Consider the following 19,871-nt stretch of genomic DNA (forward strand, 5'->3'; position numbering starts at 1 on the left):
TGATCCAGAATATTTGTCTTCTCATAACGGAGTCTCTTAGCCAGATGCTCTTCATAATCCCCTTTCATGCTTCAGTGAGTCTTTTGTCGTACGCTTTTGTTGCGCGGCATTGTGCAAAAAAATAAAAAGCATCCTTAAGTGTGTCATCGTTCAGAGGCAGGAGGACTGGTGTCTCCGAGCCAATTGTTGTCTGGTAGCGAACTGATGTCTGTCAGCTGATTGTTGTCCTGTAAAGCTGCTTGTGATGTTACCATGTGGGAACAATTTAATAGTCTCACAGATATTTTGGTTTGTCAAAAATTAAAAATGTATCGGTCACGTTAAGGGCATCCACGGGAAAGGTGAAACAGATCACACGCAATTAAAAAAAATATATATTTAGTGTTGAGTCAAGTCAATTCAATTTTATTTGTATAGCCCTTAATCACAGACGGTCTCAAAAGGCTTTACATAACCACAATCGACATCCCCGATCTTGAGGAAACGTGGAGAGAGGCCATCTGTTCCTCGGGGGTCCCTGTATGTGTTTTAGTCCTGGTTGAACCAAATCTCAGAGCAGCAGCTGGGAGAACTAAGCCCAGAATAAATAAGTGGTGGGAGGGGGGGGGGGGGGGGGTCATAACATTTCTTCGCTGGAGAGCCTGCGCCAGGATTTCATTTCCCTTTAAGGACAAAAATAAAAGCACACAATTTTCATTACGTTTTCATTAACGTCTGCATTTCGAGGCACGTCCGACTTACACATTACTGCTCGGCATGATCTGTTCTCGGGGCCTCTTGGTCAGCGTCAGCTTGCGGAGGAAGGAGCGTAACTTCAGCTTGTTCCTGGAGGAATTGCTGAGGGACAACAGAAGCCTTCAAATTTCTTTCTTTTATAGTTGAACAATTTTGAAATATCTTAAAAAAAATTCTTTACTCAGTATTGCAAATTTTATATTTAATATGCAATTTATTGTTCAAGGTTAAATTGAAATTGCACAACTTTTTTAGCATTCTCACAATGTTCTCGCTTGCTAATGAAGAGGTTGTCCAATACCTACCACTGCGCTTGGGTCTCATCCGCTGTCGCCTCTTCCCTGTCGTCTTTCATCCCGCCTTCGTCGTCATCTTCGCGGTCGCTCGGTATCTGATCCCACAGCTCGCTGTCTACCCACAGCGCCTCCCGAAGGCTGAGCCCCCGCCGCACGCAGGTGACGCGCCGGCACAGCGGGCAGCGCACGCTCAGCGACGGCCCGACGCCTCCCGGCGCCGAACGTGCCGCCAAGGCCTCCAGGCAGGCCTGGCAAAATGTGTGTCGGCAGTGCAGCAGCCGAGGGATGCGCTCCACCCGGGAGAAGGCCAGCAGGCAAACGCCGCAGTCGCCCTCACCGCACAGCACCATGTTGGATCCCCCCCCGCCCCAGATTCGCCTGACTGCGGGAGTACAAGTTCATGTTTACTACGTCCATCCGCCATGGACTTGTTGCCAACTAGCCACAATGCACGATTAGACAAGCTTTCACCCACATTTGAGTCTTTTGGAAAGCGGGATGAAGCTGGCGAACCTGAAGAGAACCCATGAAAGCACGGGTTCCCCTGATACTCCCAACAAAAGTATATTTATTTTTTTTCAACAGGACTTGAGGTCTTTAGACTTGGCAAACATCTACATATTCACTTTAAATCAGCGCACAAGTATAAGAAGCGACACCTGGGTGAGTAGTTTTGATTTACTTCAGTTTTACTTTACACATTTTTAACTTGTATGACAGTAGATGTTAAAAATCACATATTACTCGCTACTTCCTTATGTATTGTCTGTCGATCCCTAAAATGTTTAACGGGCCGCATGTGGCCCCCGGGCCGTAGTTTGCCCACGCCTGATTTAGGAGGATTGAAAAGAAGAAAAAAAACGTGATGCAGCAGCACTTCCTTGTACTGTAAATGCCCAGATGAGTCGACTTATTTTAGTTTCCGTGTGCAGGTTTATTATATGTGCTAAATAAATATATAATAAATCCCCAAAAATATTCAATAGATGTACATATATATAAATATACATATATCTAAATATATATTATGATAAAATCTACAATTATATGTACAATTATGAAATATGTACAATTTCTCAAGTATAAATTAGTATTATATAGAGCTCTGTATACAATTGTAAAAAACTATGTAAATGTAAAAATGTAGTTTCATATTTGTACACTAAAATGGCGCAAAAGTTTTGCCCGCTAAAAAAAATTCTACCTGAACTTTGAAGTCAACCTACCACTTCCTTATAAGCACCTAACGCCCGGGTTTTTATTTAACTTTTATTAACCAGTGGTTGACCCATTTTTACACTTGTTTACGCTAATTTATACACTTGTCACATTTTGTAAAAATGATAAACAGCACAAAGAATGGATATACATTTTTTTACTAAAATGCATTACGGTGTCAATATGACCTGATTATTTATTGTCTATATTTGTTTTCCAACAATCCAATATTACTCTATAATCTGCCCGACAAGTTGCATTTTTATTAACTTCCAGTCAGCCACAAAGAGGGGGGGGGAATCAACTAAGCACGTACTTACAGCAGTGTTGATGAGAAGAAATCCAAAATAATCTGGAAGACTGAGTGCTTGCTGCTGACAGATGCTTTGTTTTATGAAAGAAGGCTGCCGAGCTCGTTTCGGTGCTATTGTGTGAGTTGTGGGGGCGGTTCCCAGTTGCCTGCCGTGACGTCCACAGCAGAGAGAGCAGCTGTGGAAGCAGACAGCACGGAGGAGGCGGGCAGTCCTTTGTCAAGAGCAGCTGGACAACGGACGCGGTGGTTTAAAAAGTCGGGGATGCTGCGATGAGCCAAAAAAGATGAGATGGGGGGCGGTTTCTTCGCTCATAAATATCGGAGCGAAAACTTTGGGCTCGTCCGGGATTTGAACCCGGGACCTCTCGCACCCAAAGCGAGAATCATACCCCTAGACCAACAAGCCACCTATGATAAATTTATGAAAATTTCAAAATTATAGTCATGACTGGCTGACTCCAAACTCCGGTCCTGGATGGATGCATGTTTTCCATCTCTCCCAGCTGAACCTCACCCGATTCAAATGAGCAGGATACTTATCAGGCTTCTTCAGAGCTTACTGATGAACAGATCGTTTGAAGCATGTGTTGCAGCCGGTTGAGATTGAAAGCATGCATGAAAGCGGCCCCCCTGAACTAGAGTTTGACTCCTATATGGTCTAGGGGTATGATTCTTGCTTGGGTTGTGTGAGGACCTATAAATTTCTGTGTTTATAGGAATGAGTCCCCGCTGGTGGAACTGGCAGGCATCAATTTCACACACATGACATTTCCAAAAGAAACTCCTTACGATACATGTTCATTTCTTTAAAAGAAAGGGCCTTACTATAGATGGTCATTTCTAAAAAAAAAAAAAAAACTAAAATCAATCAAATGTACCTTTAATCTAATCATTGGCGATACTATCTGAAGACACTTTGATTCATGCTAAAGCTGTAGCTAGAATCACCACAAAATGTTGTACTCTTTCAAGTCAAACCAGAGAAGCGAATCATCCGGTTCAACGGAACTGGAGTGGCCGGCTTAGAGTTTTGATTGTCTCGTTGAGGAGCCAAAACTCTGGGCTCGTCCGGGATTTGAACCCGGGACCTCTCGCACCCAAAGCGAGAATCATACCCCTAGACCAACGAGCCACCTCTGCATATTGGACAAAATTAATTATTAAGATTATATTTGACGCTTTATGGTGTACTGGCTGGCTCCAAAATAAGGAGTATCACAATAATCAAGCCAAGATTTACCAAAGGCATGAATTACTGTTTCTAATTGTTGTTGAGAAACATTAGCCAACTACCTAACCGAACAGAACTTCTGTTTTGTTTTAAGAATTTAAGTGACATCCAGCTTTTGTTTTCCTCTAGACGGGACAAAATTGGCCCTAAGATGGTAGCATCTGTTTTGCTCAGTGGGATCTGATGGCTATCTATAGCAGTGCAAGGTGTTGACTTCTTGAGAAACCAAAACTTTGGGCTCGTCCGGGATTTGAACCCGGGACCTCTCGCACCCAAAGCGAGAATCATACCCCTAGACCAACGAGCCATTTATAACAGGTTAATAATAAATGAAATATTATAACCTTTAAAGTGCGGTGTTCTGCATTCCAGGCGCAGCGGTGGTTTGTGGTTTGCCGCAAGGACAGCACAAGGACGAAGGCGAGCCACAGCAAGCGAGTCCATATTTGGCTCCTGAGTACAAAGGAATGCTAATTTAAAATGAACCCAGAGGACATGCGGACTCAAGTCAATTGCTGGAGCGAACATAGTGAAGCAGCATTTAAGCTGTGCCAACAGATGTGAAGTCAACCCTAAGTATAAATGCTTTTAAATCCAGGTTAAAGAGTTTTTTTTTCACCCCCAATAACTGACTGAGGTCTTTCAAGCATTTAAAATCACTTTCACTGTCAATCATTTTAGAAAGAAATACATTTCCTTTGCTATTAAATGTCTGTTGTTTTCGTAAATGTGATTGTTATATCTTTGAATATGTTTCGCTGTTTGTAAATTCATTTAGGTGTTGAGCTTTTGGTTGCGTGAAGCACATTGAGTTTCCTGTTGTATGAAATTTGCGATAAATAAATGTGCCTTGCCAGCGTTGACACTGGTTGCTAAGCGACTAAACGTATCCTGGTGCCTTTTCCCACCCTAATTTCACTCTAGTAAAATTGGTACTATATATAACATTCTGGTTCTATCCTCATATATTTATGGCTTTTATAGCCTTAAATTATTTTTGGGGATGTTTTCTTGTAATAATTCTATGAATTTATTCTGGTAAAATTATGACTTTTTTCCTCAGAATTTTATGACTTAACTCTCCAATTTCTATGGAACATAAAAAGAATTTCTGCCCAAAGAAATATTCAAAGAAACAAAGACAAGGACAGCTGAAAAATGTTTTGTTTCATTCTTAAAACTTTTAAAAATGGGTGAATTTGAGCCCCACAATAGTAGGATTTGTTATTCTAGTGAAACAAAAAAAATCTGGAACGCCAAAAGACTTAAAAATAATGATGAAGGAACAAAAATATTTGTAATTTTTCTTTGAATTTTAAATTGTGTCACTAAGCTACAACATAACAGATTCATCTTAAAAAATGGCTTTTACCCCCCTGAATTTTGTTACTTTTTTTTGTCCCTTTTTTAATTAGTATTTACAGCTACATTACTTTTTCTCCCAAATGTTCAATGTTTTGAGAATAAATGTTGCATAATAGTTTTTAATATTTATTCGTATCTCATTTATACAGAGCTAAATTTTCATGGCCCTTTTTTGCCGCATATTGATTTCTTTATTTTATCTAAACATTGGCCATACTATGTGGTTAAACTTTGAGTCGTGCAAATATTGCATCTGGGACCACCACAATATGTCGTAGTACTCATTAAAGTTAAACCGGAGAAGTGAATAAGGATCAAAGGAATTGACTTTGACTGGATCCGTAACCAAAACTTTGGGCTCGTCCGGGATTTGAACCCGGGACCTCTCGCACCCGAAGCGAGAATCATACCCCTAGACCAACGAGCCACGTGTCAACTCCTGCCACCTTTTGGTAAATATAATTATTACAAAACGGATCTTCGAGCAGCGAGTGAGACTAAAATATACATTTATACAATACCGTTTCCGTATCTCGCAGTTGAATGTCTTTTTGGACAAGACGCGAGTCAACGGCGCTCGCTTCTCTTTTAGCTTAGCCGCCGCTGTTAACTGCGTCGTTTCCTCTGAAGCGTGTTGTCTACACGTGATGACGTCATACACAATGGCCGTGCCTCCAGCGGAAAGTGCGCGTTCTTGTATTATTTTTTTATTCCTATTTTTGTCGTTAAATAAAGCCATTTACAAAAGAAGGAAGTGCGCATGCTTACTTCCGTGTTTACATTTTCTAGCACGGGAAGTGCACTCCGGCAACGTCCGGCGTTTTATCTGCCGCTTGGCATGGCGGCCAAACGTGGCGCTCTCATCGTGCTGGAGGGGGTGGACAAAGCTGGCAAGACCACCCAGTGCAAGAAGCTTGTCCAGGCGCTGCAACAGAGCGGACACCCGGCGGAGATGATGAGGTTCCCGGGTGAGGCCCGAGACGAGCTACGGCTATCTTCGCTTGCGGAGGCTTCGCAGTATGGACTTGCGTTAACAGTTGCATTCCTTAGACACAACACAACTCTGCAGTTCATTAAATTTCCTATGCACACGAACTACCGATCTTTTCAATCTATATTTAGAGACTATGATATAAATTCCAGGGTGAAACAATGCTATTTAAAGTATTTAACGAAAGTGTTAAATGTTTGCGCTTTGTTATTGGCAGACAGAAGCACGACGATCGGAAAGCTGATTGGCGCTTACCTGGAGAAGAAGAGCGAGTTAGAGGACCACACGGTGCATCTGCTCTTCTCCGCCAACCGTTGGGAAATGGTGTAAGTATGGCGGCACCCAAACGGACGGTGGTCGCTTTCAAGCTGGAATGTGAGGTGGAGCCCCTCGTTTGGTTCTGCACTTGGTTCTAATGATCACATCAGTGTTTTTTTTCTCAGAGTTTCTTTTTTTTTTTTTTTTACAACTTTTAGTCTCAGAAATTTGCAACTTTTTTTCTAGTGGTAGTCCATTTTAGCTTATCAAGTGGATGACTCAAGCTTTATTCTTGTGATAACATGACTTTTTTTTTTCTTCTTCCCCAGGCCTGAGATAAAGAGAGTGCTGGACCGAGGCACCACGCTGGTGGTGGACCGATACGCCTTCTCTGGGGTCGCCTTCACCAGCGCCAAACCGGTGAGATGCTCTCAGCCAATCTTACTCCAATTTTACTTTCTTATAACTTCCAGAAAAATGTAGGCGACTCTGAGAAAAATGTCATTTTTACTCGAATAGATCTTTTAGGTGAAAAATATCTTATTTTTACTCAACTAGCTGTCATTTTAAAAAATATTTTATGCAAAAATATCTGAATTTCAGGGTTTCAGTTTGGACTGGTGCACCAGTCCAGACGTGGGTCTGCCCAAACCGGACTTGGTCCTGTTTCTGCAGCTGAGCCCAGCCGAGGCGGCTGTACGAGGTCACTACGGCGAAGAGCGCTACGAGGACACCGCCTTCCAGAGCGCTGTGCTTGACCGCTTCCGTCAGCTCATGGAAGACCCGTCCGTCAATTGGAAGGTGAGGACGCCAAAGACTGTCCTTGGCGCTCAATCCTCTTTCTCGTGTCATGTCGCGTCACGTCCTCGTCCCGCGCAGGTGGTGAACGCGTCCGGAAGCCTGGACGACGTTCACGACGACATCATCCAGAAAAGCCTGGCTGCCATCTGCGTGGCGCAGACGCAACCTCTGGGAGAGCTCTGGAAGTGAACTGCCAGCCCCACGTTTTTACAAATTAGGTATAATTATGTCCAAGCCTCCTGTCACAAAACATTAGAAGTTTAATGATTTACAATAAAGTTGCAATTTCCTGACATTTTTCAGAAAAAATTGGTTTTACATGAAAAAAATTAGCGTTGCCTTGAGTTTGGATCAATTTGTTCCATTACCAGGCTTGTATCATAAATCACCACTGAAATAAACAAATTAAATAAATGAGAAAAGCAGAAAGATTTACCATTATTACAGTATTTAGAATTGTGGTGGCACAGAGAAAATAGGAAGAATTCTTTTCACTTGCTTTCCCCTTTAATTTGATACCAATTTTTTGCCCCAATTGTTTTAAGCATTATCACCAAGAGGCGGAAAAAATTTCCTCCGGTGTGACCGGGCCATCGCCTTGCATGGCCACCTCAAAGTGGTCACCAGGAACAACATTTTTCCTAAAATTATTCAATTACTTTTTTCTTCATATATGACTTCCTTCTCCATGAAGTTATTTTATATCCCTAAGATGACAGCGCAGTGCTTCTCACACATTCAAAAGTGACTTGAGACATTGTATGAAATCATATCAGTCAGTTTATTACTCACTTGCCTCTCTTCTGCGTGTGTGTGTGTGTGTGTGTGTGTGTACATACACCACTTTGAACAATTTAGATAGTTGGTGTCAAATTTCAGGGTGACCCTAAAACACACTATAACCTTATCAGGACTTGTAAAAAGAAATTCCAAAGCTGTCCACTCGCGTGCCTTTCAGTGACTTTTCCAGTCTCAGAAGCGACGTGCAGCGTAACCACTAAAGAGTCGCGGAAATGCATTCAAGTGGATGCGCTTGGGAATTTATTGGTCCATTTATGCGCATTCAAAAGTTCAGCGGTAATTCAGGATGGAGTAGCCTAGCCTAGCTCCCTTCGCTTTTGAGAGTCGTGTATGGTGGTGAGTAAATAAATAGATCTGGTGGCCAAGGATACTTTTTCAATGCGTGGTCACGTAGCGATAGCTGAAGCGGGTTAAGGGATGGATTGGGGGGAGGGCAAGGCACCGTTCTGCTCTCCTTTCTCAACGTTAGTGATGCAGTTAAGACTCCCACGGAAAAAACGTTTGGAGGCGAGGACGCGCACTCGAGTCCCATCCTGTCTTTCGGGGCCAAGGCGTTGCCGAGCCACGTGGCGGATTTTCCCCCCTCAGAGCGCAGAAAAACACGAGAGAATCTTCTTTTTTTTGTTTGGTTGTTGCGGAGTCAAACCGTGTTGGACTGTTGGCGTGTTCCTCACAAGGAAAGGATCTCGAATTCTTCATCCTCAGAGTCAAAGAAGCGCTCCAGACGGTCCGAGTCGGAGAAGTCTGGAAAAACAAAATAGCGCCTTAAAGTTATATTGGCAAAAAGAAATGTTTAAATATGACTGCTAATAGATTATTACAAATTTTTCTAATTTTAAGAAAAACAAGTCATTTCAAAAGTGATCATTTTTTAACAAGACAAGGAAGGATAAGAATACAAAGTAAAAATATTTCAAATAAAAGACTCATAAAAAGTCATACTATTCAAATGGTCAGAATTTTATGAGATGTCATTTTTCTTCAATAGCGTAATTTTAGGGAACATTTTTCATAACGTGACTTAAATGGTTGTAATGTTACTTCAATAGTAACACTTTTAGGATATGAAAAAAAGAAATTTTAAGAGGGAAAAAATGTTGACGTAACAAGAAAAAATTTCATTTGTCACAATTTTAGGAGGAGAAAAAGTCAGCATTTTAAAGGCTAACCTGAAAGTCAAATTTGCTTTTTTGAAGTAATTTCTCTATTAGAACAGAAAGCAACAATATAATAATAAACTATGTAAATTTGTAAATGCTGCTTCGACGGAGCAACTGGAACACAAATCCCAGGCAATAGAAATACAAACAACCAGTGTAAAAACTGAAAACTAAATGTTTTAACAATTAAAAGTGACAAAATAATTGCTGTGACAGTTTTACCAGGAGTAAGGTTGAGTGCGTCCACGCTGACCATGTGTGACGGCTGACTGTCCACAAGCTCAAACATCGGTAAGCCTCCTCTGTTGCACGACAACTGGAGTAAAATTGAAAATGACATCGTACATATTTGAAAAGGAGTAGGGAGAAGTTAAACTTTGCATTTCCTGTCGGTGTCCCAACTTTGTTGAAACATTCAAGTACTTACCCTCCTTATGCGCATGCACCAGTCGTCAAAGTCGTCCTCTGTTCTGCAGAAGAAACCCTGAAGGACACACGGAAACGGGTTCTGTTACCAAGGCGACCCGGCACAAAATGGCTGCCAGCGGTCAGGAAGATTCATTACGGCGGCGATGGACGGGTCCAGTTCACAGATGTGCATGCGGCAGGGCGGGTGCTGGCAGTGGTACGTGTCGTCGGGCACCTGGCCGTCATCGCAGGGTTCCACGGCGGGCTGCGTGGTGTGAGGGTCCAAGTAGATCAGCTCCTCGCCTGCAAGGCGGGAAACGAGCGATGAACAAAATGGTGGATGCCGGAAAGGAGGTCAAATGGCGAGCGTCGTACCAACGTAACCGATGAAGTAGTGAGCGCTGTTTGGTTTCCCGCCAATGACGCCCAGCGACTGAGGCAGCATGAAGCATTGCTGTGGGAGCACAACAACACATTTTTAATATTGCCAGGATTGATTGGTAACGCATTTTGGGGCACCTGCAGGAAGTTGAAAAAAATGCAGATTAAAATATTGGCAAACCTACGAAGAGGGTACCGTCCTAATACTTTTGCCCACATCTTTTCATTATCCTGTGTGTTTTGTTATACTGTTGTACCTTTTAAATTTCCTGTGTCCAATCTAGAATTGTAAAAAAAATCTCAACTTCCTGCGTCACCTTGAGCGTTTGTATGTAGGCGTCATTGATATCACTGAGTCCCAGCCTGAGCGGGATGAGGAGGACGAGCGGCCTCCAAAGTTCCATTTCCTCCCCAAGGAGAGCGCAGGCGCCCTCCACGCAACCGTTGAGTTCGCTCGTCGTCGCCCCGACCGCTGACGCCGAATCGCCACACGCCGCGTCCAGCCAGGGCATGCACAGACGCTCTGCGATGGACACCGCGACCGCTCGTCATCACTTTTGCCGTCTTCACGAGACCGATGTGCGGCAACTCACTGATCTCCTCGATGACCACCGTGTTGTCCATGGCCACGTGCACCACCAACCTGCTCCACGTGTCGAACGCCGCCAGCTTCCTGGACAAAGACAAACAACGGACTGGCGACGTGCTAACCGCTCATCCACCGCGCTGCCGCTTGGATGACGGTAAATGTTGAAAAGATACTCACTTGAGAACCTGTGCGACTGTGTTTGGTCCGTACCACTGTCCTATGGGCTTGCCCTCACCAACTCCCATTTGGGCTGCAGGATTCATTCCGCAAAGCCAAAGAATTAATGTCTGACGTGGGCGAGGGGGCGGTCCGAGGCGGCCGCCACTCACCGATCTGATGTATGGAATAGTAACTGTCCTTCTTGTCAATGAAGGCGTTAAGGATGCTGACGTACTCTTCTCTCTGCTTTTGCCCTGACGACCATCGCCAGTCTGCCACGAAGGAAACCATTTCAAGCGCTGGGACGTGTCTAATGGCTGGTTAGCCACCATACCCTACCTCTGCCCAAGTGTCTGCACGTCAGCGCCTCGCCCAGGATCATCTGCCCGCACCGCAGCATGCAGCCCCAGCCCGTATCCGACGTGGGCCCTGTGCCGCCTGAAAATATGTCCATGCGCCCACATTTTTTCTTTGGCTTTGAAAAAAATAAAAAATAGTTTTGCCGGCGCCCACGGCACTCACCTATGGGGGGGAAGTTTTTTCTGTACGTGAACCAAAGTCGCGATGTGACGTCTGATAGGATGTCATCTTTCTCTGGCAGGAAACAAAACATTGAGTCACACGGTCAGGCTTTTTGCTTCAATTCAGTGGTTATTCTGCTGCTCCTTCTTTTGGGATTGTGGTCTAAATAACCGTTAGTCACCCGTTTCGGCAACAACATGGACGTCTGCTGAAATAAATAGATGGTGGGTTCGTACAACACACTACCAGTGGTGCCTCAAGTGTGAGGCTATACTTGACTTTTTTTTTTTTTTTTTTTAAATCAAACAATAACGCTGTCAACTGCAAATAATGCTCAATGTAAACAACAGCAAAAATTACATTTGTGTTTATTTTTATCAGCATAAAAAGACAAATGGATACTAGATTTGCCATGTTTCTAAGAGTGCTTACCTGTGAGCGCATTGTATTCTCTCCCTAAAATCCAAACAGGATCCGAGGTCTCTGGGAAATCCTCAAACTCACCAAAGCGAAGTGTGTCATATGTCAACGTCGCTGTCAAGTGAGGAACACATTAAGACATGTCTGTGACAATAAATGAACAAAGTTCCCAGGTGTCTTAATCGAAGAAAACAGCCCACACTTTTCACCTCAGAGAAAAAGCTCAGTTGAAATCAATCTTCAGGTGGTTGTCCTGCCTCATTGCTTCCTGCTTGACTTTTGGTGGCATACGACACCGGGATGCGGCATTTTTTTTATATACAAATTAATGTATTGCTTGTGTTTGCTAATGAGGAGAGTAAATTTAAAAACAATAATTGCATATGAATTCACAAAAATTGTGGTTATTTTACAATATGGTTCAGTCCTAAAATGAACGTACAAATGTCGCTTCCTGTAGGCATAAAAAGCAGGCGACTGCTCAATAATCTTCAGCAAAAAGTAGGGTGAGCTGAAAGTTTTTAATCCATGTCTTTAGTCAAATTTACATAATCACACTAAATAGTCTGCTGCCATCTGGTGAGCAAAAACGAAATTACAACAAAAATAAACAAGGAGAACAATATAGATATGAACTGTACAAAACAATTTTCCAAAAACAGCATTGGGGTTTACTGTACTTCCTGGTTCACTTAAGATGACATATGGCAACAGGATTGTATCAATATATATCCTAGGACATGCAAACGGTTCCATTGTGACTACATTAGCTGTCACAAATAACAGTGACTAAATCCAGAGTACCAAATGCGAGGAGATTAATTGTGAGGGGAACAATTTGAAATAAATTCTACAAACATAAGTGATATATAATAAGTGTAATGTAGATTTGTAAGCGTTTGTGTGAATCCTAAACAGCTACTGTCCGGGCCACTTAGGATGACGTCGAACAAGAGTGTACCATTTCCAATCTGGGACACCCCCTTCCCTCAGACACTTTTGGAACGATCCAATTTTAAGCTTTTCTCCCACTTATTTTACATCTAACATCTTATTATTCACAATAATTTGTCATTCATCAAGCAGCAGCCAAAAGGGACGCCATTTTAGCACGTAGCTTTGTACAATTTGAGAGTTGTCAATCATCATTTGGTAATGATGACTGAGCAAACACTCAAATATTAGCATTAGCAAGTCAAGCGCGAGCGACTAATCAAATCGTGTAGACAAAGTACAAAGGACTTCGACACACATTAAAAGATTTTTAAAGAAGAGGGAAAAAAACAAACAAAAACAAAACAGCAGCCTAGCGTAATTTAGCAGTTAGCTTTGGTCATCAATCCAACAGGGCTAACGCCAGCGAAGCTCCAAAGGAATGTCGCTTCTGCGTTAGGGTTGGCAACACGAGCCGACTGTCGCCCGGAGTCAACTTTTGATGTCGACGTGTTGTTTTGACAAGATATGACATTACGGCGTTATTTTTTTTGCCCAAAAATCTCGCCTTACCTGCGTCCATCCCGACGAGCAGTGGCTGTGCTGTACTTGTTTGTTGTTCTCGAGCCAGTCTGGCCCCAGATCGACCAATAACGAGAGCGCCCTAATGCGGAAGTTGGGAGAAAGGCGGAACCATCGCGCTTATAGCCAATAAGATTTGATATATGGCTTGTGCTGACCAATCGAAAACTGGTGACGTGGGAGTGGGTGCGCGAATGCCTTTGAACGCAAGATGGCGCTGCCAATCCACTTACACGTACGCAAGACCCATATGCGGTTGATAACGTTAACTTCAGACTTCTAATTGCGACAAAAATACACTTTCTATTCTTCCTGTCTACTGTGTTTTTTGTATAATTAATCATATACTACTCTATTAGTAATGTAATACTTTGTGGTTCGTGCCGTGACCCAATCTATTAAAAAACAGCACTACCTAGTTCCAGTGACGGAGACAGACTTTTATCCTTGGGGGAGAATGGGGGTGGCCAAGGCCATCTCAGGAGATCCGCAAAACAAAACAACAATCAAGTCATCCATTTTAATATAGAATAAAACTTGCACTGGCACACACGCACAACTAAAACATCGGCAACATCAGTTACACATAAACAGCAATAGCGACGATGTAAATAATATTAAAAACAGACTAAGTTGTAATTAATGTTGTTTCTCTTTAGGAAGAACTCTTATATATCGCCCCCCCACATCTTTTAATTTTCTACACACCTTATCAAAAAGATAAGACAATAGCCTATTGTAGCCTATTAGGTCTGTGCACCCCCAAGCCCACCTTCTTGCTGAGCTAGTACTAGTCCCGCACAACTAAATAAACTCATACAACTACAACATGTCAGGAATGAAAGAATCGTTTATTAACAACTTATCTATAAATATTTCTGGCCCAACATTCTGAAAGTATGGAATAAAAAAATGCCACAATAAAGTGAAAAGTGCTCATCTATGGAACAAATTGACAACTATAGCACAGGAAAGGATTACCAAATCCTTTTGTTATTATTCTTGTCAGACAATTCAAACATGAGCATAAAGGGCAGTTTTGTGGCAAGCTAAAAAAAATCTTAAACAAAATATGTGCTTTAATAATTAATAAACAATTATTAAGGTGCAGGTAGTGTGTTACTTAGTGCAAATGATTCTAAACACAACTGAAGGCAGTATTTACACTCATCCTTGTGGCATTATTTCTAATGGTTGTGTTTATTGTGGTGGTCAACTTAATAACTGGCATAGATATTAACATGACACATCCAATATGCACCGTGAATTTTTTTTACTCAATCTGTGTGCGTGCATTGGGAGTGGGAGGGGCATCAAGAATCGGGGTTCCGTCACTTGTCCCTAAGCAGGTAGAGCACCACAGCCTTGACATAATGTCCAAAGGTGCACAGAGACAACACCAACCAGTGGGAACGCAAACCAACCTCTGTGCTCACCACACATTTATTCAGGTCCGCCTACACAAACAGAAGAAAGCAAGAACAAATCAAGGAATTAATAAATGAGTTCAAATTCCATACAACACCAAACTTGGAACCCTACTTTTAAACCCAACCCAGACTTGAAACCCACTTTCAAAACTTAATTCAGGCTTCAAACACTAATTTAACATTCATTCCACGGATTTACCCGGACTTGATGCCCTAATTTGAAACCCTAACACAGTAAAGTGTGTGTGTGTGCACTCACCCAACCTCCTCTGCGTTTCAACCATGTAGACAGACTTTTGCGGACAAACTCCCCCATGCAGTCCACAATGGTATGAACCATGGCAGGGTGGCCGTATCGAACGCAGTCCACGGCAAGAGAGCCAGCCACCGCGTACAAAGACACAACCTTACCCCACGTCACACCTGAAAAAAACACATTGATTAACATTCATCATTTATTTTACCACCCTACAAGCGCTCCCGTGGGCAAGCCCAGGATCCAAAAAAATTTACATTTTTGTCATCTTCCTCAGTGAACCAGAAAGTAGCCTGCTAACATAGCATACCCAACAGGCGGGCGAAAAAACAAATATGATGCTCAACGATTTAATTCCTTTTGTTTTAGGAATTGTATTTTCTCGATTGGATTTAGTCACAGTGAGACCTCCAATTTCCAGAAAATAAAAACGGTATATGTAGTGCCATTATTTTATGGCATCCTCATTAAAACAGAAAGTGGTCACTAAATGATTTCATCATTTTTTTTCACAAAACTCATTTTCTTCCGATTTCAGTCACTAAGATTATCGCTGTCTAACAACAACAACAACAAAAAAAAAGGTCCAATCCTATCATGATACATCCTCCTCAGTGAATAAAGAAGCCGTGAGCTTATATAACATAGCATACAAGCGGGCAAACTAACAAATCGAGTGTGATATCCTTTATGCCCTCAGTGAACTAGGAATTAGCTTGATAACTGAACGTAGCGCATAGAAACAAAAATAAAAAAATAAACAAATATGGTGCTGCATGATTTAGTCACTTTTATTCACAATGGAACCCATTATTCATGTTCTATAATCAATAATGGTATGATCCTGTCATCTTATGTCATCAAAAGTCAACCAGGAAATAGGCTGCTAAATAGCAGACAGTGCAGTCTCATTAACCTCCAGGAACCAGGAAGTAGTCTCCCCCAACACAAAGATGTTTTTTTTTTCTTTTTGTTCACAGCCTTGGCAAAGTCCTGTGCTCTTCCGATGCCAAAGTTGGCAGCAGAGGAGGTTTTTTAGGGCGGAAAAAATGCCGCTGTCTGCATTTTTTTCGGCTTGATGAGATGTGTTACAATGTCCCATTGAGAAGGGGAAAAACAAATCAGAGCAGTGTGTATCTCATTTTACGGGAACCTCTGTCGACCATATTTGTACCGTTTAGGCGTCAGGACTTTGGCTTCCTGTCTGTTTCCACTTCCCATAAACACACTTGACTCTATGTTTGTCTTCCATGAGTATAAAGTGCAGGACGACGCCACTTTGCTGACTTTTTACAGTTGCACTAATGTGCAACTTTTTAAGACGGAAACATTTCCTTTAAGAGAAACAGGCCAAAATGTTGCATCGGAGGTGGATCATGCACTTAACAATAGATTCACGGTCGCCTAAATAAGATAGATCAGTGTTTGACTTTACACCAAATGCCATCTCAAAAAATTCTCAGCTCTCCAAGTAACAACATTTTGACCAAGATTGAAATACAGTAGCCAGCAGGCCCAAGTGTTCATCAAAAAAGGGACTGAGGTTCAGTCCTTAAAAATGCAGACATGATGTACTTGGACTAAAACCTTAAATCAAACTGGACTGTCAGTGTAAATATCGTTATTAATATCCGTTATTAACATCAGTCTGATTTCGGTATCAATATATGTGTATCATGATCTGTTTCGGTATCAGTATTGGTCTTGATACTTATGAAGTGTAGATATTGGTGGCATTGGTATTGATATCTGTACCAGCGATATTTATACCAATATTGATGTTAGTGATGGTATCGATATCAAAATTCTCGTTTTACTGTTGAGATTGCATACTATAGGATATGATGACAAAATTCATATTGATATTTGTACCACTATGGGTGGGTATCAATATCAGTACCTATATGTATTGACACGCATATTAGTTTCTGAATCCATTTTATTGTTTTTACTGCTGTCTCATTGGTAGCGATAGCTGGATATTAATATCTGCCTCAATATCAGGATTGATAACGTTATCGACATTGATGACAACTGCTGTTTTTTTTTTTACATGATGTAAGAAAATCTGTGGCAATCCACAAATAAATAAATGTGCAATTGAAAAAAAATGCAAGAGTTGAGGAGAACTAAATTACTTGGCCACCTCTTATTGGCCTGTTAGTCTTCCAGGAGGAAATTTCTGTTGGCCAAATATGGAGCTAACCGTGTTCCCCACCCTCGTTTCATTCACCTTGGTGGTTTCATGATGTCACTAACCTGATGACTGATAGGTTCCTCTTCATGTCAACCCCACTTCCCTAAAACCATATTTTAGTCGTGAGAAAGAAAACATGAAGCCACAGAACGGCTTGAGCCCAGTTTCAAACTTGGAACCTCAGAGCTGTGAGGCAGACATGCAAACCACTAGTGATGGGTAGATGAGGCATCCTGTATCGTTTCGACACAGTGACACAATGTATTGACACTGTGTTGACACTGTGTTGCTGAATACTGACACCTGGTGGACTTGCAGGAAACATTTGACAGGGTCATCTGACACTGAACTGTCAAACTAATTTTATCCAATTCCATTGATTTGCGACTTGATGTGTTTTTATACATCCTATTTCGTATTACTTTCCATCGCAGTAATTATTCTCTTATTTATCTAATTTATATATTTAACTGAATTATTGTTGTATTGCACAGGAGAGGGGAGCTCTCTCATCTCGTTGCACACTTGAGTACAATGACAATGGGATTTCTGATTCTGATTCTGATTAGGCATTTGCTTTCACATTATTTTTACATACACGCAATTTCATAAAAAAATCTTTGATATTCGAGACGCAGTTGATAAATTAAGTGAACATCTGTGTGAATGCCCAAGTAAAAGTGTTGTGAATGACAATGGACTCATTGTAATTAAAGATTTTTATTAAAAAAAAATAGTTTCTCCAGCGTTTTGTTATTCAGTCTATTTCTTTTTTTGAGGCAAGTTCCCCCGCCTTTGAGAAGATCCTCTCACAAGGCACTGAAGAGGCCGGTGTGCACAACGCCTGTGTGGCTAATATAAATAGGTGAGGGAACTTTGCCTCCATGGACTTCCAGTAAAAGAGCGGGTCTTCCGTACGTGCAACGTGTCCTGCTGACATATAGCGCTGCACCTCTGAGTGCGCATCAACAGTGACGTCTTCCATCTTGCGGATATTTAATGCAAAGTAACGCGCCAATAACTCGATACTTGTTTTGAGCGTCCATCCTGTTGACAGATGCGCTTCCTTATGAACACAGTTTGGCGCGCGACCGCTGTGTCGACACGATTCTGGTAGTGGTCACGTGACTTTCTCAAAGCAGTACGCGCACCGACACGGGGTTTGCCCTGGAAGCTCGGCGCGCGCATCGACGCCTCAGTGTCGCTGGACCCATCACTACAAACCACCAACCAGAGACTCCTAAACTGCGAGCTCACCTGTGGAGAAGATGTCGGCCGCCACCGCCAGGAAGGCATCTGTCACCGCGCTCTCCGAGGCCACCGTGATGTTGAGTTGCCGAGCCACATTGCGATAAACGCTGGGGCGCAGATATTCCAGCTCGTCACCTTAAACACAAGCAGGACAACACGCATCATTCACTAGAACCCAAGTTACAAGTCAGGGTTTTTTTTTTTTAATTCAGCCAGTTCTAAATAGTTTATAGAGCAAGTTTGTAAGTATTTACTAGTTTCTATGTTTTCTAAAATGCTTCAATTTAGCTTATTTTGTTTTTGTTTTAATATATATATTTTTTTAACTATATGGTTATTTGCAGGCATGGTGCTATAATGGGCCCAGGGTGTGCAAAGCTGAAGAATAAAAATGTGTCTTCAAAAGAGTTTTAAATGTGGACAGAGAAGGGGCTTCCCCCACATTTAATGGAAAAGACGATATGATACGATTCACGATACATAGGGTGCAGTATGATTCAAGGATGTAACGATTTGAAATCGTAAGTATTCTGTTCAGTTTGATTCAGTAGGGTTCAATATAAATGTATTAATATGCAATAGAATATGTAAAACATCTCCAACGCCTAAAAATACCCAAGTGCATTACAAATCATCAGCAACACGTGTGATTCATATGTGGTGAGCATCGTTCATAAAAACAATCCCGGTACGTGAGGTGAGATGCGATTCAGTGATCAAACGATTTTAATGATTTGTGGTCATCACGATGGACAACTATTCAAATGTTGTGCCCCGTGACTAGAACGAAAAAAAATCCCTAAAATTCCCGAAGGAGGTTATCATAATTCGTGCATGAAAAGAGTTCTCGCTCACCCAACCACAAGAGCACCGCCGACACGTCGCCGTGAGTACCCCATGATGAGGCGACCTGCTCGGGCTTGGACCAGCCAATGCCGGCGCGGCTCAGCCTGGATTGAATGTAGTCCCGGCACAGCGCCTTGGCCTGGGACACCAGCTCCTTGTCGGTGGGCGAGCGGTCGAACACCTCGGCGGCGAACACGGACGAGCGGCGTAACATCTCCATGTCTGATTTCTACTCCTCCAGTAAGCTCCCGGAGCGCGCCGCTCGGCGAGCCGCCTCCACGACCCTGCCAAGCGGCCACGTCCGCGCGCGTAACCTCGCTCTCAGACCGCTGGTTCCTTACTCGGTGATTGTGTGTCGAGAAATGTCAGTCAGATTTGTCATTCTGCATATCGTCACTTCACTGAAAAAGTGAATTTGTGTCTAAGAAGACACTGAAAAATCAAAGTTGGTAAAGTTTCCTTCTAAGGACACATTTTTATTCTAAACATTAGACCCGCCCCTTAAACATATGAGCATGCGCACAAGACACGACCCAAAGCATTTTTATTTAAAACATTTTGTTGTATGATTATATATATATATATATATATATATATATATATATATATATATGTGTGTGTGTGTATATATATATTCACATTTTTAAATAAAAATTAACACCTTTTCCCCCCCCATCAGTGTGTGTGTGAAAGGAGATGCGCAAGTTCAGTATGCAGTCTGAAATGAT

The 19,871-nt window shown here is 42.2% G+C and overlaps 4 protein-coding genes and 4 non-coding genes across 11 annotated transcripts; 1 reads left to right on the plus strand and 7 right to left on the minus strand.

The window, feature by feature from the left end:
- Positions 1 to 387: 387 nt before the first annotated feature.
- LOC148324668 (RING finger protein 227) lies at positions 388 to 6,302 on the minus strand. Of its 2 annotated transcripts, XM_088314169.1 has the most exons (6): positions 5,680 to 5,906; positions 4,138 to 4,246; positions 2,570 to 2,738; positions 1,041 to 1,413; positions 742 to 837; positions 388 to 662 (listed from the first exon to the last, which is right to left on the minus strand). In XM_088314169.1, the coding sequence occupies exons 1-6, from the start codon at positions 5,895 to 5,897 to the stop codon at positions 617 to 619; spliced, it is 1,011 nt and encodes a 336-aa protein (XP_088170295.1). In that variant the 5' UTR covers positions 5,898 to 5,906; the 3' UTR covers positions 388 to 616. The 2 variants fall into 2 exon arrangements, with proteins under 2 accessions (XP_088170295.1, XP_088170296.1); XM_088314170.1 differs by lacking the exon at positions 5,680 to 5,906 and adding an exon at positions 5,927 to 6,302 and having other exon boundaries at positions 2,570 to 4,246.
- trnap-ugg (transfer RNA proline (anticodon UGG)) lies at positions 2,897 to 2,968 on the minus strand. Its single transcript has one exon. It is a non-coding gene; the product is annotated as a tRNA-Pro (tRNA).
- Positions 3,623 to 3,694, minus strand: trnap-ugg (transfer RNA proline (anticodon UGG)). Its single transcript has one exon. It is a non-coding gene; the product is annotated as a tRNA-Pro (tRNA).
- On the minus strand, positions 4,029 to 4,100 carry trnap-ugg (transfer RNA proline (anticodon UGG)). Its single transcript has one exon. It is a non-coding gene; the product is annotated as a tRNA-Pro (tRNA).
- On the minus strand, positions 5,514 to 5,585 carry trnap-cgg (transfer RNA proline (anticodon CGG)). The gene has a single exon. It is a non-coding gene; the product is annotated as a tRNA-Pro (tRNA).
- On the plus strand, positions 5,846 to 7,637 carry dtymk (deoxythymidylate kinase (thymidylate kinase)). The gene is made up of 5 exons (XM_088314171.1): positions 5,846 to 6,126; positions 6,367 to 6,475; positions 6,737 to 6,827; positions 7,011 to 7,208; positions 7,287 to 7,637. Exons 1-5 carry the CDS (start codon positions 5,919 to 5,921, stop codon positions 7,395 to 7,397), a joined length of 717 nt encoding a protein of 238 aa, XP_088170297.1. The 5' UTR covers positions 5,846 to 5,918; the 3' UTR covers positions 7,398 to 7,637.
- Positions 7,502 to 13,255, minus strand: atg4b (autophagy related 4B, cysteine peptidase). 3 transcript variants are annotated; one of them, XM_088314168.1, is made up of 15 exons: positions 13,155 to 13,213; positions 11,858 to 11,994; positions 11,661 to 11,762; positions 11,229 to 11,300; positions 11,046 to 11,144; positions 10,877 to 10,978; positions 10,725 to 10,797; positions 10,552 to 10,631; positions 10,276 to 10,481; positions 9,953 to 10,031; positions 9,735 to 9,880; positions 9,597 to 9,653; positions 9,392 to 9,485; positions 8,684 to 8,753; positions 7,502 to 8,592 (listed from the first exon to the last, which is right to left on the minus strand). In XM_088314168.1, exons 5-15 carry the CDS (start codon positions 11,104 to 11,106, stop codon positions 8,487 to 8,489), a joined length of 1,074 nt encoding a protein of 357 aa, XP_088170294.1. In that variant the 5' UTR covers positions 11,107 to 11,144; positions 11,229 to 11,300; positions 11,661 to 11,762; positions 11,858 to 11,994; positions 13,155 to 13,213; the 3' UTR covers positions 7,502 to 8,486. The 3 variants fall into 3 exon arrangements, with proteins under 3 accessions (XP_088170294.1, XP_088170292.1, XP_088170293.1); XM_088314166.1 differs by lacking the exon at positions 11,858 to 11,994 and having other exon boundaries at positions 7,506 to 8,592; positions 13,155 to 13,255; XM_088314167.1 differs by lacking the exon at positions 11,858 to 11,994 and having other exon boundaries at positions 7,506 to 8,753; positions 13,155 to 13,255.
- Positions 13,256 to 13,995: 740 nt separating this feature from the next.
- boka (BCL2 family apoptosis regulator BOK a) lies at positions 13,996 to 19,610 on the minus strand. The gene is made up of 4 exons (XM_088313444.1): positions 19,153 to 19,610; positions 18,304 to 18,432; positions 14,853 to 15,016; positions 13,996 to 14,620 (listed from the first exon to the last, which is right to left on the minus strand). Exons 1-4 carry the CDS (start codon positions 19,361 to 19,363, stop codon positions 14,495 to 14,497), a joined length of 630 nt encoding a protein of 209 aa, XP_088169570.1. The 5' UTR covers positions 19,364 to 19,610; the 3' UTR covers positions 13,996 to 14,494.
- Positions 19,611 to 19,871: the final 261 nt, after the last annotated feature.

The sequence above is a fragment of the Idiotropiscis lumnitzeri genome, chromosome 13 (genome assembly GCF_059441095.1).
Source record: "Idiotropiscis lumnitzeri isolate Australia: NSW breed Sydney's pygmy pipehorse chromosome 13, RoL_Ilum_1.0, whole genome shotgun sequence".
In the NCBI taxonomy this organism is placed as follows: Eukaryota; Metazoa; Chordata; class Actinopteri; order Syngnathiformes; family Syngnathidae; genus Idiotropiscis; species Idiotropiscis lumnitzeri.